The sequence below is a fragment of the Musa acuminata genome, chromosome BXJ3-11 (assembly GCF_036884655.1).
Source record: "Musa acuminata AAA Group cultivar baxijiao chromosome BXJ3-11, Cavendish_Baxijiao_AAA, whole genome shotgun sequence".
Taxonomy (NCBI): Eukaryota; Viridiplantae; Streptophyta; class Magnoliopsida; order Zingiberales; family Musaceae; genus Musa; species Musa acuminata.
This window is the reverse complement of record NC_088359.1, coordinates 8,089,887-8,106,026: the sequence shown is the minus strand read 5'-3', so window position 1 is coordinate 8,106,026 and position 16,140 is coordinate 8,089,887. Positions and strand designations below refer to the sequence as shown.

The 16,140-nt window shown below is 46.0% G+C and overlaps 2 protein-coding genes across 3 annotated transcripts; one reads left to right on the top strand and one right to left on the bottom strand.

Moving 5' to 3' along the window:
- Nucleotides 1-8,496: 8,496 nt before the first annotated feature.
- LOC103971180 (uncharacterized) lies at nt 8,497-9,150 on the bottom strand. The gene has a single exon (XM_009385136.2). The coding sequence runs from the start codon at nt 9,148-9,150 to the stop codon at nt 8,497-8,499; it is 654 nt and encodes a 217-aa protein (XP_009383411.2).
- Nucleotides 9,151-12,271: 3,121 nt separating this feature from the next.
- LOC135583017 (uncharacterized) lies at nt 12,272-13,664 on the top strand. 2 transcript variants are annotated; one of them, XM_065172967.1, is made up of 3 exons: nt 12,272-12,475; nt 12,680-12,971; nt 13,225-13,664. In XM_065172967.1, the coding sequence occupies exons 1-3, from the start codon at nt 12,362-12,364 to the stop codon at nt 13,260-13,262; spliced, it is 444 nt and encodes a 147-aa protein (XP_065029039.1). In that variant the 5' UTR covers nt 12,272-12,361; the 3' UTR covers nt 13,263-13,664. The 2 variants fall into 2 exon arrangements, with proteins under 2 accessions (XP_065029039.1, XP_065029037.1); XM_065172965.1 differs by having other exon boundaries at nt 12,282-12,475; nt 13,219-13,664.
- Nucleotides 13,665-16,140: the final 2,476 nt, after the last annotated feature.

The following is a 16,140-nucleotide window of genomic DNA, read 5'->3' as shown; positions in this document are numbered from 1 at the left end:
GATCTTTCCGAATCTGCATTCAGACGTAAATCGGTGTTTTCATACATTACAGTTTACGTTTACGTTTTGATTCTGCAAAACTGTCTTTTGCGCTTTTACGAACGAAGTTTCTAAGTTCAGATCCCTTTAAAACTGCGTTTAGACGTAAACTGCGCAAACTGTGTTTAGACGTAAAACTGTGTTTTAGACGTAAACTACTTTTAAACGTAAAACTACGTTTAGACGTAAAACTGCGTTTAGACGCAAACTGCGTTTAGACGTAAAACTACGTTTAGACGTAAAACTGCATTTAGACGTAAAACTACGTTTAGACGTAAAACTGTGTTTAGATGTAAAACTACGTTTAGACGCAAACTGCACTGCGCTTAGACGCAATCTGATCTTAGACGCAAACTGCACTTAGACGCAAACTGCGCTTAGACGCAATCTGCATTTAGACGCAAACTGCATTTAGACGCAAACTGCGTAAACTGCGCTTAGATGCAAACTGTGTTTAGACATAAACTGCACTTAATCATAAGTATTCTTAGAATCGGCTTTTGCATCAAGATAGTTTTTATCAAACGAACGTAGCTTTCGTTTTTTAATCGCTGAAAGATTTCCGCTGCACTAATTCACCCCCCCCCCCCCCTCTTAGTGCTCTCGATCTTAACACTCGGCTCCAAATAGAATCTGGGGACCGAGGTGTCACCTATCGGGGGCGATCTGGAGCGACCCGGGTAGGATTTGAGCTTGGGTTGCCGACGCATACTTGAACGGCACTTGGCGTCGTGCCACATGGCGGGTCAGGCGAAGCATCGTGGGGCTTCGCGAGAAACTCCTTTTTGAACGGCGCTCGGCGTCGTGGATCGCACCCATCATATAGTCCCTATCCAGGGCGGTTATCATCACTCATGTGATCAGTCCTTTGCTTCATGCTTCGACTCCTTCCTTGCAACCTCGCTGTCCTCTTTGGTTCAACTCTAGCCCCTGGCGACTGAACTTCCTCCTCGTGACTTTGAGGTCGGGATGTCTTCGTCTTCGTCTTCCTTCTCGTCCCCCTTCCCGCTCCTTCTGCCACACCTTCTCCTTCTCCCCCGCCTTCTCCTTCTCCTTCAGCGAGTTCTCATGATGAGCATATCCTCGGGTAGTGCTTCACCAGGGATCTCTGAGGGCACCGTCGATCTGGAGGCCTTGAAGTCCCTGCATGATGTGGACTCGATGGTCACCAAGGACCTCTTGAGAGTGCTTCGGGACCGCTATCACATCCCGGAGCATTACCGCTTGCACGCCCCTTTTCTGGGGCAGCGGCCATATGACCGATTCCCTAATGGATTCGGTCTAACGGTGGGGGCGCTCGAAGCTGGCCTGCAGTTTCTGGTGCATCTTGTCATTAGGGATTGCCTTTACTTCTGGGGGATTTCCCATCCCAGGTATCACCCAACTCTTGGTGGTACTTGGTGGCGTTCATCTGGGATTGTCGGGGGGCTGGGATTGAACCGTCCCGCCCTTTATTCCGGACTTGCTTCCACTTGGGGAAGGGGCCAGGTGGATATTACCTGACCGCTCGTAGCAGTTTCAAGATTAGCGATGCGCCCACCAACAACAAAGGTTGGAAGAGGCACTTCTTCTTCATCAGCTGTGATTAAGAGTGGGGTTTCAGCACTAGGTGGGCCATTCGGTCCATTGATAACACCCTCCCGTCGCTCCCTGCTGGCGACACAGCGCTGGTGGACCATCTGAGGATTATCTTGTCCTCTTCTCAGGTAATAAAAGAGATGACCGAGGAGTGGATGGTTGGATCATCCCAAGGACGGACTCTCCAGTTGTACATCCGAGTGGTCGCTTTCTTGTATGCCAGGGTGCGCAGGTGTGCCTCGGCTCTTCTCTCCTTGAGGAGGTCCAAGTTAGCCCGCAGGCCCTCCTCTGAGTGCCTTCACTCATAGTGGGAGGTGCGCAAGGTCGGGAATACCATCTCGAGCGGAAGAACCGCTTCAGTCTCGTACGCCAGGCTAAACGGGGACTCTCCCGAGGCGGCTTTGGGGGTTGTTTGCATTGCCCATAGGACGCTGGGGAGCTCGTCCACCCAGGCCCCGCGTGCGCCTAAGATTCTCTTCTTGAGGCCTTCAATTATTGCTTGGTTCATCACCTCGGTCTGACTGTTGGTCTGGGGGTGTGCAACCGAGCTAAACTTCAATTGAATCCCATAGGACTAGTAGTATGCCTTGAACTTACTATTGTTGAACTGGGTCCCATTATCGACGATGATAGCCCTTGAGATACCGAACCGGGTGATGATATTCCTCCATGTGAAGTTATGAACGTGCCTCTCGGTGATGGAGGCCAAGGGTTCAGCCTCAACCCACTTCGTGAAGTAGTCGACCCCGACAATGAGGAAACGTCGTTGGCCCGATGCTGGAGGGAAAAGCCCGAGGAGATCGAGCCCCCATTGGGCAAAGGGCCAAGCCACATCCATGGGGGTTAATGGGACTGCTGGCTGGTGTGGCAGTCAAGCGTGCCGCTGACACTGCGGGCACTATCGTGTGTACGTCATGTCATCCTGGCGCATGGTCGACCAGTAGTACCCTTGCCGAAGGGTCTTGAAGGCCAAGGTCCGCCCCCCGACATGCTCCCCACATATTCCCTCGTGGAGCTCGACGAGGACGACTTTGTTAGTTTGGCAAGTCCCACATAGTCCCACATCGGGAAAATCAGGCTTGTTATCTCCTATTGGAACTATAAATAAGGGTCTGGGCTTTGAAGTCAGACGCACCACAAGAAAAACCTAAGTGTTTGCTTTGGGTTTAAGTCCACACTCAGTTAAATAGTTTGGACTTATAGTTTGGGTTTTTCTTGTTTAATAGATTTGGGTGTTTTATGGCCTAGGAATATCTTCCTAAGGCATTTGTAATAGTCCCTCTTTTATAGTAGTGATTTGCTCCTCTTTCGTCCGTGGATGTAGGTCAATTGATCGAACCACGTAAATCTGGTGTTCTTGTTGTTTTTATTATTTCTGCTTTATTGTCTTTGTTGGGTTGTCAAAATTACCTTTTGGTAAATTTCCTAGGGCTAGCTCTAACAAATTGGTATCAGAGCTTAGTTTCGGGATCTTTTGGCAATGATGACAATAATGTCAACAAAAATGTCAACTTCGGCATGTGGCAACTCAAGATGGAGGCCATTCTGGTTCAAGACGGAGTTGATTTGGCACTACAGGGAGTTGAGAACATTCCAGATGGTACATCAAAGGAAGATCTTGCGGGTATGGATAAGAAGGCTCGATCAAACATTATTCTAAATCTTTCTGATGAGGTTTTAAAGGAGGTAACTACGAAGACTATGGCTAAGAGCATGTGGGACAAACTTAAAGCCTTGTATATGAAGAGGACATTGGAGAATCGTCTCTACTTGAAGCAGAGTTGGTATATGCTTTGGATGATTGAAGGTACATCTATGCTCTCACATCTTGATAAATTTGATTCATTAGTTATGGATTTGGAGAATATAGATGCAAAAATTGATGATGAGGATAAGGCCCTATTACTTTTGTGTTCTCTTCCCCAATCCTTTAAGCACTTCTGTGATACTATGATTTATGAAAAAGAAACAATTTTGTATCAGGAAATTAAATCTGCACTAAAATCTAAGGAGCAGATAGACAGGGATATCACTGGGGAAAGTATAGGGAATCAGGCTGAGGGTCTGGTTGTTAGGGGTAGAATGGATAAAAAAAAATTTGATAGTAGTAGATCTAAATCCAGACATAGAAATTTAGAATGCAGATATTGTCATAAAATGGGGCACATTAAGGCTGATTGCTTTAAATTGAAAAATAAATTAAAGCAAAAGGAAAAAATTGTTAGAAAACTATTGAGTCTGCTGAAGCTAGTGTAGTAGCTGATGAGAATGATGGAAATATTTTCTTTGCTACTAATGACAGGACGAGGTCTAAAAATGAATAGATTTTAGATTCGGGTTGTTCTTACTACATGTGTCCTAATAGAGATTTGTTTTCCACATACGAATCTTGTAATGGTGGAATTGTTTTGATGGGCAATAATGCATCATGTGATGTTAATGGTAGAAGAACAATCCAAATTAAAATGCATGATGGTATCGTGAGGACGCTCACTAATGTTAAATATATTCCTGATTTAAAAAAGAATCTCATCTCTTTAGGCACCCTAGAGGCCCTTGGGTGTAAATATACAACTGAATGTGGAGTTATAAAGTTTCTAGAAGTGCTCTTGTTATTATAAAAGCTTGTAGGTCTGGTAGCTTGTATATTTTTCAAAGAACTACTGTCATAGGCTCAATTGCAGTCTCGTCATCATCATTGTCTGATTCTGACATCACCAAATTATGGCATATGCGTTTAGGTCATATGAGTGAAAAAGGTTTGAGCATATTTAGCAAAAGGGGTCTACTTTGTGGACAGAGTACTGAGCCACTGGATTTCTGTGAACACTGCATTTTTGGAAAGCATAAAAGAGTCAGCTTCAATTCTTCGGTAGTTCACAAAACGAAAGGCACTCTTGACTATATTCATTCAGACCTTTGGGGTTCAGCTCATGTTTAGTCTAAGGGTGGTGCCAGGTATATGTTGACTTACATTGACGATTATTCCAAGAAAGTTTGGATTTATTTTCTGAAGCATAAAAATGATATTTTTCTAACCTTTAAATAATGGAAGGCTTTGAATGAGAAGCAAACAGGTAAACAGATTAAGCGGCTTCAAACAGATAATGGCATAGAATTTTGTGAATGTGACTTTGATGAATTCTATAAAAATGAAGGAATTGTTCGGTACCGCACTGTTAGGATGACGCCTTAGTAAAATGGTGTGGCCAAACGTATGAACAGAACACTCTTGGAGAAAGCAAGGTATATGATCTTAAATGCAGGGTTGACAAAGGATTTTCGGGCAAAAGAGATTAATATGGCTTGTTACGTTGTCAACCGCACTCCTTCTGCAGCACTTAACTTTAAAACTCCGAAGGAAGTTTAGTCAGGTACTCTTGCTGATTACTCTAATTTAAAATTTTTTGGGTGTCCAGCATACATGCATGTAAATGAAGGAAAATTAGAGCCTCGAGCGAAAAAGTGCATTTTCCTTGGGTATGCTTCTGGGGTGAAAGGATACATATTATGGTGTTCTGATCCCAAATCCCCAAAATTTATAATCAGTAGAGATGTTACTTTTGATTAATTATCTATGTTATCTTCCAAAGAGGAACCTACTAGTTGTACAAATGATAGTGCGCAGAAGCAGGTGGAGCTTGAGATTGGTAGTTCTAATTCTTTTCAGTCTAACTCTTCTACTCAAAAGATGCCAGTAGATGGTCCCGAATCTACTAACAAAGATGATCTAGAGGAAGAGCAATATTCCATAGCCAAGAATAGACCACAGAGAGATATTTGACCACCACAAAGATATGCAAATTTAGTTGCATATGTTTTGTCTATTGCAGAAGAAACAAGTGAAGTTGGTGAGCCTACTACCTACTCAGATGCAGTTTCTTATGATAATTCCACTAAGTGGTTGATTATGATGAATGAAGAAATAGAATCTCTCCATCAGAATAGAACTTGGGATCTTGTGAAGTCACCTTTGGGTAAGAAAATTGTTAGATACAAATGGTATACTATTGCTGAGGGAAAGGTCCTTGTTCAGAAAATTCATACGAAGGACAATCCAGCTGATATGCTTACGAAGCCTCTTCCGGTTTATAAATTCAAGCAGTTCTTGGACTTGGTTGGTGTTCATTGTTGGTGATTACCCGTTGGGGCTTTTATGAAGAAGGTGGAGCAAGTTTTGTTGGGACATGCCAAGGTGGAGATTTGTTAGTTTGGCAAGTCCCACATAGTCCCACATCGGGAAAATCAGGCTTGTTATCTCCTATTGGAACTATAAATAAGGGTCTGGGTTTTGAAGTCAGATGCACCACAAGAAAAACCTAAGTGTTTGCTTTGGGTTTAAGTCCACACTCAATTAAATAGTTTAGGCTTATAGTTTGAGTTTTTCTTGTTTAATATATTCGAGTGTTTTATGGCCTAGAAACATCTTCCTAAGGCATTTGTAATAGTCCCTCTTTTAAAATAGTGATTTGCTCCTCTTTCGTCCGTAGATGTAGGTCAATTGACCGAACCACGTAAATCTGGTGTTCTTATGATTTTTATTATTTCTGTTTGATTGTCTTTGTTGGGTTACCAAAATTACCCTTTAGTAAATTTCCTAGGGCTAGCTCTTACAGGCTTCAACCTCCAACGACGCGAGGCAGCGCAGGAGGGGTTGAGAGAATGCCCTTTGGTACAATCTTCCGTCGATGATGCAGTACCACGCTTGAGCTCACCTCAGCCATCTTGCAGCCGCGGGATCGTCAGGTTCTTTACCACCCGCCTTGTAGCGGAGGATCTCTTCTATCCAATTTGGAGGTAGATTTGTTTCGGCGACCTCGTGAGTCGGTATGGTCGGGACCGCCACGGACTTAGTGGCCAGGACGACTCAAGGGTGCGGGTGGAGGCTGATTTGGCCAGCGCATCGGCCCGCTCGTTCTGCGCCCGAGGTATTCTGGTGACTGAAAAGTGGTCGAAACAGCGGCGAGTCGTTTTACCTCCATTAGATAATATATCATCGTGGGGTCTCGGGCTTCGCAGCTCCCATTGATGTGCCCTATTACTAGTTGGGAGTCACTGAAGACTTCAAGGTCGCCCACATGTAACTCCAGAGCGAGACGCAGACCATGGAGTAGTGCCTCGTACTCAGCTTCGTTGTTGGTGGCCCGGAACTTTAATTAGAGAGATCTTTCATAGGCCTCTCCTGACTGACCTCTGAGGACGAAACTGACCCAGGCTCCCTCAGAAGTGGAAGAACCATCTACGTGCAACGTCCACGTGCCCCGGCCACTTTGCCGCCCTATAGCCTAGTCCTCGGGCGTCAGCTCGGAAATGAAATCGGCTAGCACCTGAGCTTTAACAGCGGTCCTGGGGGAGTACTGGATGTCGAATTCGTTGAGCTTGACTGACAACCGTAGCATGCGACCCGATGTGTTGAAGTTGGATAGGGTTTACCGTAGCGGTTGGTCGGTGACTATTCTAATTGTATGAGCTTGGAAGTAGGGCCGTAACTTCCGAGCTGTCAGGACCAGGGCAAGAGCCAGCCTTTTGATCGGGGGGTAGCATATTTCGGGCCCTCCGAGGACGTGGCTAACGTAATGCACCGGCTGTTGCGTCGGTGGTACCTCCCGAACTAGCACTGAATTGACGGCTTGTGGCGAGGCCACCAGGTAGAGGCCGAGGGTCTCGCCTGGTTCAGGCGAGGTGAGCCAGGGCAAGCGGACGAGGCATTCCTTCAACTTCTCGAAGGCCTCCTCGCATTCCAGGGTCCAAGTGAAGTTGCCGGCCCATCGAAGAACTCAAAAAAAAGGGAGGCTCTTATCGCTCGAACGCGATACGAACCTGCTGAGCACTGCCAGCCTCCCAGCAAATCGCTGTACTTCTTTGGCTGAGCGGGGGGAGTGCATCTTAGTAATGGCATGAACTTTCTCTGGGTTGGCGTCAATTCTCCGTCGATGAATGATGAAGCCAAGGAACTTCCCCGAGCTGACCCCGAAGACGCACTTTGTTGGGTTCAGATGCAAATTGAACTGTCTGAGGGTTTGGAATGTTTCCGCTAGGTGAGCCAAATGTGTCCCTACGACCTTACTTTTTACAATCATGTCATCTATGTACACCTCCATGTTTCTCTCGAGCTGGTATTTGAAAAGCTTGTCGACCATCCTTTGGTAGGTCACGCCGGCGTTCTTCAGGCCAAAAGGCATTGCTTTGTAATAGTACGCCCCTTGGTTGGTGACGAAGGCAGTATCTTCCTGGTCTTGGGTCACCATCCGGATTTGGTTGTAGCCGGAGAACGCGTCCAAGACCGTAAGGCATTCATGACCGGCGGTGGCGTCAACCAACTGGTCTATCCTAGGGAGTGGGTAGCAGTCCTTGGGGCATGCTCGATTGAGATCGGTATAATCAATACACATTCTCCAACTTCCATTAGGCTTTCTGACGAGGACTACATTAGATAACCACCGAGGGTACTTAACCTCGACGATGAACCTGGCCTTTATGAGGCGATCGACCTCGTCTCGAATCACCCTCTGCCGGTCGGGGGTGAACCTTCAAAGCTTTTGCCTTACCGACCGCGCCCTGGGGTCGACGTTGAGTCAGTCTTGCACCACCTCTGAGTCGATCCCAGGCATCTCCTCAGGGGACCACGCAAATAGGTCAGCGTTCTCCCTTAGAAAATCGACAAGGTGGAGTTGGTTCACTTCGGGGAGCGCAATCTCGACTCTAACGGTATGGTCGGGTCTGCCCTGCTTCAAGGGCACCTCGATAAGCTACTCCGGGGGCTCCAGCATCATTTGTGGTACAGGTGGCCTCACAGGGGTCGAGAACCGGGATTGGGCGAGGCTTTGGCGGGAGTGCCACTGCGATGAGGTAGCATCACCTCGACTCCCTTGGGTCGCTCTAAGCCTCCCCAATCCCTACCAAGGTTGGGAACTTGATGGTTCTGTGATAAGTAGAGACCACCGCCTGGATCCTGTTGAGGGTCGGGCGGCCGAGGATGACATTGTAGGCCGATGGTAGGTCGACCACCATGAAGGTGGTCATTATTGTTTTCATCCTCGGTTCCTCCCTGAGGGTAATGGGGAGCATTGTGGTTTTAAGCGGGGAGATGGAATCTACGGTGAACCCTGTAAGAGCTGATGTCACAGGGGTAAGTTTTTCCTGGGTCAAACCGAGCCTCCCAAAGGCATCGAAGTAGAGGACGTCGGCGGAACTCCCCGTATCAACCATCACCCTCTTGACTTGGGCATTGGCGATTTGGACGGAGATCACCAGAGCATCGTCATGGTGGGAGCGCTCGACCTCTCCAGCTCCAAAGGTAATTGTAGGCTCGTGCTCAGGCCAGGGACGCTTCTCCACCGTACTACGTGTGTAGGCCTTTCTTGCTGTCATGCTAGTGTCGCCGGCTACCAGCCCGCCAGAGATGACGTCGATCTGTCTCTCGGGGGGCCCTCTAGGGCGCGGAGTCACCTCCCGGGACTTGAGATAGCATGCAAGGTGGCCTCTCCAGATTAGTTCTTCTATCTGGTTCCAGAGGTCATGGCAGTCCTCCATGTCGTGGTCGTGGTCCCGGTGGAACCTACAGTATTTAGATTGGTCTCTGTGGGCAGCCTTCATAGGGAGAGGCTACTGCAAGAGGCCCGTCTCTTTAATCTGGATGAAGATCTCGGTGCGGGATGCGTTTAGGAGGAGAGGTGGTGGTCTTGGGAGCAATAGCTCTTGTCGATTGGGCCCCCGGAGGGGAGGCATCGGGACGCCGAGGCCATTCCTTGAGACAACTCCATCCGCGACTTCTTGCCTTCCGTGCGCCTCCCTGCCACCAAAGCCTTGGCAGCAACGTGCTGGTTGGCGCGTAGAAGCATCTTAGAAATGGTCGCTGGCGGCTTCTCGATCAGCGACCAAAAGAACCTTGAAGGTTTGAGACCCATCAGAAAGGCCTGCAAGATTAGAGAAGGGTGAGCATCCGGAAAACCTCGGATCTCGGTGGCGAACCATGCCACGAACTAAGAGAGCGACTCGTCCTTGCACTGAGATAGTGCGAGCAAAGTGGCTATGGAGGGCCTAGGCCGCGCGTTGGAGAAGAAACTTTGCTCAAATTCCTGAGCCAACTGGTCGAAGGACGAGACTGAAGCTTAGCGCAGTCGGCTGAGCCAGGTCCGCGCCGAGCCGCGCATAGTGGTCGGAAATGCTCGGCACATCAACGCATCAGAGGCACCGTAAAGGGCCATCTGGGCCCAGAATACAGAGACATGCTCCATGGGATCGGAGCCTCCATCGTATGTTTCCAATGTTGGGAACCTGAAGTTGAGGGGTACCCGCTTGTCTTGTACTTCCTGGGTAAAGGGGGACCCACCCGAAGTGCCCTCGCTGGGCTCACTATGCGATCTTCGAAGCTCGCGCTGGAACGTGTCCAGGCGCTGATTGACCCAGGACAACTGGGCTCTGAACGAGTCGTCAACCGAGTCAGATGATATAGTGTCAGGCTCCATATGAGATGGGGTGGCTCGGCATGGTGTGAGCGTGTCCTGCGCGAGAGGACCCCTCAGGTCCATTGCCCGCCCAGAGGCTCCCCCAACCCCGAGCTGTTCCCCGTTCGGGGGTTGCTGGGCCGGATCGGTCCGGGGCGTCAAGGGCCGCCCGATTTGGGGGATGATCAGGGCAAGTGTATGCATCATGCCTGCCATGGTCTGTACTTGCTTGGTTAGGCTAAGGAACGCCTTGGGCGTCACGGTCGGGCCCCCCGGGGTGAGCCCCGGGGGCGATAGTCCCGGGTCGTTGAACAGGCACCAGTAACGATCAAGCATTGAAGCCGGAATCCTACCGTCCGCATGGGCGGAGAGGGCTTGTCCTTTGGCTCGGCGGAAGGGAGGTCGGTCGGGAGCTCCCTCCCGGGGTGCGTTCCCGCCAGTTGTTTCTGCGACATGGGCCCTCCTTCTAGCGTCAATCTATTGAGAAACAAAGGTACCATGATTGATGAGTCAGCACGGTTAGGCCCACTTGCCGACGTCAGGAACTTCTGGGGGGAATGCGAGGGTTGTCTTTCTAAGGTCCGTCGACCCCGACCTCCGTTTGCGGGAAGAGGTGTCCGCTCGTCCCCAGGATAGATGGCGACCTTCCTCACCACGCGGGCTCCTCTTTGGAATGGGAGACGAGACTAGCACCGGTCGGATCCGAGCCACTGGGTCGCCCTCCTCTGCGTATTGGGAGACAACTTCGAGGTGAAGGCGCATGCGGCTTGATGACGACCACCTCCCTGTAAAAAGGCCTTCGTCGGGTGTGTCTCGACCTTGGCCCCTTCGACGAGCAAGTTAGATTGATTTTTATTCTCTTTTTTCGTCTCCCCTTTTCTTGGATCAGGTCGGGGGTATTTATACCTGCGTGCGGGAATTGGTCGGGCCCTGGTCTGGCATGGCTGTTAACTTTGGGGGCGGAACAATAGCTCTGACGAGATGGCATCATCGGGGGTGTTTGAGCAGCATCATACGATACTGCCATAACAGCAAACGGCATCGCCCCCAGCTCTTGGGGTGGTCAAGCGGCACAGTCATACTGTTGGAGCTTGACGTAGCATGCACCCCGTGCTTCTGGAGGCATACGGTGTCACGTTGGTCTGCAGCGTCTGTCGGTGGTTCACATAGGGCCAAAATGCACCCTATCAACTAGCATAACCTATTTTTTGATATTTTGGCTAATTTATTTATGTGGAAGTGTTTCTTTTGAAAGATTTCATTTTCTGGTCATATCACATGATGCTGCTTTTGCTAATTGCAATTGTAAGTTTGGACTGAATTAGATTTTCAATGACTTGAATGTTCTGGTGATAGCAAATTGTAAGTCTATTCGATTCTCGTGTGAGAAGGAAGTTTAAAGGATGTGCTTTGATGCCAAATATTGGGTACGGTTCTGACAAGAAGACACGTCACTATCTGCCAAACCAATTTAAGAAGTTCGTTGTACACGATGTTGCTGAGTTGGAGTTACTCATGATGCATAACCTTCTCACTTCTCGGTCAAAGATACCCATACGACATCTCAAATGCAGATTCTTGCATTTCCTTAATCTGGCACGACTTACTGTGCTGAAATAGCACATAATGTCTCTACGAGGAAGCGTAAGTCAATCGTTGAGCTCGCTGCACGGCTTGTTGACATTGTTGTTACCAACAAGTTGGCGAGGTTGCGCAGCCAGGAGGACGAGTGAGCCATATATATATATATATATATATATATATATATATATATATATATATATATATATATATATATACATTTAACGTTGGTGTTACATTTAATAGCACAGCATGTCAGATATAGATACTAAGGTTAAAACAAAAAACTACTGTCTCATGGGTTGTTTAAAGGGCAAAAATATGTTCACTTGATATTTTGGACCCTACTTGGCGAGCTGGACCGCGTTTCCGTTCCTACCACTGTCCTACACTTTCAATCCGCTGTTAAAGCATATATATATATATATATATATATATATATATATATATATATGGAGAGAGAAAGGAAGTGCCGTGCTTCATCAACGACGCCTCTGCTTCTTTTTTATGTCTTCTCTCCTGCGGAAGGGAGCAGAAACTTTTTATCTTTATATTCGTTTTGGGGAAGGGAGAACCGCAGCACCGGACTCCATTTTGTCCCCTTCATTGTCTCCTGGGTATCGTGGCCCACTAAAACTGCAAGGACACCTACAAAAAGGGTCCGGGGAATAATACATACATACGAAACGGCACCGACCCGAGGGGCTGTCTCAGGCATGGCAGGAGAGGAAGGGGTGACCCTAGAAAGCTTGCGGAAGAAGATGGCAGACTTCGCAAGGGAGAGGGACTGGGACCAATTCCACAGCCCCAGAAACCTCCTGCTAGCCCTGGTACTCCTTCCTCCACCCCCACCCCCCCCTTCACGATCTTCTCTTTCATGTCCTTTTTTGCCCTATGCTTCCTTCCCTTGTGCATGCCTGTGCTGGGAGGAACGAGACGACGACCTTCTAAAACCGACTCTTTCTTCGTCCCTAGCGATTCTTTTTTGTGCTTTAACCCCAGATCCGTGCCTGCTGTTGTGTTTACTTCTTTAGGTGGGAGAGGTCGGGGAGCTGTCCGAGATCTTCCAGTGGAAAGGTGAGGTGCCCAAAGGGTTGCTTGACTGGAAGGAGGATGAGAAGGAACATCTTGGGGAGGAGCTCTCTGATGTCCTGCTCTACCTCGTGAGGCTATCGGACATCTGCGGGGTGGACCTGGGACGGGCTGCCCTCAGGAAGCTGGAGCTCAATGCTCTCAAGTACCCCGTCCATTTATGCAAGGGCTCTTCGAGGAAGCACACCCACTACTCCCAAGCAAACGAGGACTCCGACACTTCAGCTCCTGAGGGTATCTGATCCCTCTACTTCTCTAGGTTTTGACTTGGTCTTGTATAGGCTTCTTTCTTGGGTGAACAGAAAAGAAGAAGCGAAGGCTTGTTTTGATACCATGTTCCTCTTTTTTGTTGCATGGCCACCACCTCGGTTGGTGTGGCCATTGCTGCTGCAGAGTGCAGCAGCACTATGCGGGCAAGATATAGTTAAATGCAATGCTGTTTCCTTATCCCTTGTGGTGAGTCTTTTTATGATGTGTGCAGGTGCAGGTGCAGGTGCAGGTGCAGGTGCCGGCTCCTCTTGGTGAAGTTTAGTGTGGTTGTGCGCTCCATCTCTGTCCTCATCGCTGGGTTGCTGTAAAGTTGGGTCGGTGAGATAGATGGGTGATTCAATCAAGGACATGAGCTAAAGGTTTCTTGCAGTCACATAGTACCAAGTGTAGAGGACTCCTGTCTGTTGCCAATCTAGTAAGTTTCTTGTGATCTATTGGAAGAATGATTTGGTAATTGCCTGTGCATAGTTCTGTGAACTGGTGAGAGGGCCCAGTGTCTGGTTGTTGCTTGGCACGAAAGGCTACTTTTTAGTTGAATTTGACTTGGCTGCATCCATGGTTGTCCAACCCACTGGATTTACTTGGGAATTTGTGATCTTGATCTATACTTTATTGTTGGATCTTTATCTTCTCTTATTTATTCTTCTCGACCCTTCATTTGTTGTGTGAATTGAAACTTTGATTCCTCCTCAGCCATCAAAACTATTGATGGTGGGCGACTAGTAATGTCTCAACCTTTGCTCTTAATCATGTTGATTGAGATTAAATCTTTGGATGGATCAATTCTCTTCATGCACATATGGTCTATATATTGGTACAAAACACATCCTTCTTTTGACATCCAGTAATTATTGCCTGCTAATGAACTTGCCCTTTTTATTATCTTTGCTCTTTCAACTTCCTAATCTCAGCTAATTTTGGTTAAAAATATGTGTCAGAAAGAGAAAAAAAAAAGATTAAAAGCCTGGATCATAAAAGAATTTTTATTAAGGCAACAAGTTCCAGAACTATATATTTTTTATTATTAGGTCTATGTTAGCTGAAAATTGCAGGTTATTGGTAATCTTTTCAATGTCACATCCCTGCAATATGCCATATGTGATTTCTGCTGAAGTTTAGCTATGGAAATCATCATTATTCTTAAAACAACAAATGTGGTTCAGATCTGCAACATCAACTTTTGCTAGTTAGTATATCTTAGGTACAACGATTAAGCAAAGTTGACTAGGAGCTCAAGAGAAATCCATGATTAAAACTAATTTAGGTAGATCTGTATGTGATAATAAAGAATGTAGTCAACTTAAATTTTCTTATCATATTGTTGATTGCAGATATGTTCCTTTCTTGTTCTCTTTTCTAAGACATTTATAATTTCTTTGTGCTGCAAATGGAATCAGGGCTTGCATGTTCAATTTGAATAATGCACATCCAGCCGCAGTAAAATGATTAACACTTGAGCATAAACTTTGCTCCATGAAAGTACTGTTTGTTAGCAATTTCAGAATCAGGAGCATTCTACATTAGGCTGTTGAAATCTATAACAAGAGGATTAAGCCATAAAGCCAAAAAGCAAGCTTGTCAATGTTAGTTTGGAAGTTGGAGGTTGATTCACGTGATTGAGTTAATCCGATCTGCCACTCTGATGGTTTTCATATCTCAAGAATCAGATGTTGATGATTTGTCTTTTCAAGACAAATTTTCTTGCTTTGCTAGTGTTAATTTGCAAGTAACACTAGTATGTTTCGATGTAAATATAAAAAATTATAATATGTTATTGTTATATAAAAAAAATTTAATGTCAAGATTGAAATCAAATAATAATAGATTAATTTTACGATTACTTTTTGACTTCATCTAGAAATTTTTTTATTTAATCTTTAAGGGTATCATCTTCAGATTTGAAAATCATACCACAGTGATGTCGATAAGAGAATTAGACTCTCTTTTTTTTTTTATCGTTTACAGGATTATTATTATCGATAAATTAGGGATAAGAGGATATGAGAGAAAAATTATAATCTATTAACTTACATCACTAATTTAATCTTTAGGAGATCTACATATTTCATTCTATAACAGGAGGCATGTATTGCCACACACTCCCTCCGTCACAATCTATAACAGGAGGTTGTACCGCTGGTGTATTGCCACACACTCCTTAAAAGCTGGAAAGCATGTATTTATCCATCCATCCCTCCCTCCCTCTCGCCCTCCATCATTAGCAGTTCGATGGCGTGGTGAGACTGCACTTGGGAGGCGGCTGCATGGCACAAGGCAGGATCTATTCCCAGCAACGGCAGCAGCGGCGAATTCTTGTAGGCGCAGAGACAAGGCAGGTCGGCGTCGGCGATGGCCTTGCAGCACGCAGCCGACGGCGGTGGTAGATCGATCCGGAGGAGTGAATGAAGGATCCGCCCTTGTGTGATGTTACTGTTTCTTTTGTGCCATGAAACCATGCATCTTTTGTGTCATGTTACAGATGGCTCCGCCCTGCCTGAGGCTGATCGACACCATCAATAGCGGTAGTATATTTGTCATGTTTGAACTAAGTTATACTCATTTGACACTACATTGTATCTTCTCATTCTCGGTTGTTTGGGATAAAAAGATATTCTAGGTTGATGAGAAAAGAATATTTTATTAAGCTCGGTTATGAGAGTAAAGTATATGACAAATGAAGTGTATAAAACTTTCTTTTATTTCGATATTAAAAGTGTATAAAGATTTAAATTAACTTATAAACATCCGATGATTATGTTATTATTAATTTGAGCTTAAATATTTTAAGTAAATAATTCCGGTTCAATAAATTTAATGAATCAATATTTTTGCAGAGATTACATGATGAGAAGTTATTATTGGGTTAAACCTCAAATGCACAATTGATAGTGTAGTTGATCTAACTATCAATAATATCTTCTTTTGAATCTTCAACAATCAATCGGTTTGACTTTGCAAAATTTCTTATGCATAGGGGGTTAAAATTATTTTTTTTTATGTTCAGATGAAAATAAAATCATTAAATTAAAATAAAATATATATTGCAATTATTATATTGACCATATCATAATGTGAAATTTGTTCTTGCATGATCTTAGCATCTTCAACCTCGATATAAATATTACTTAGGGAA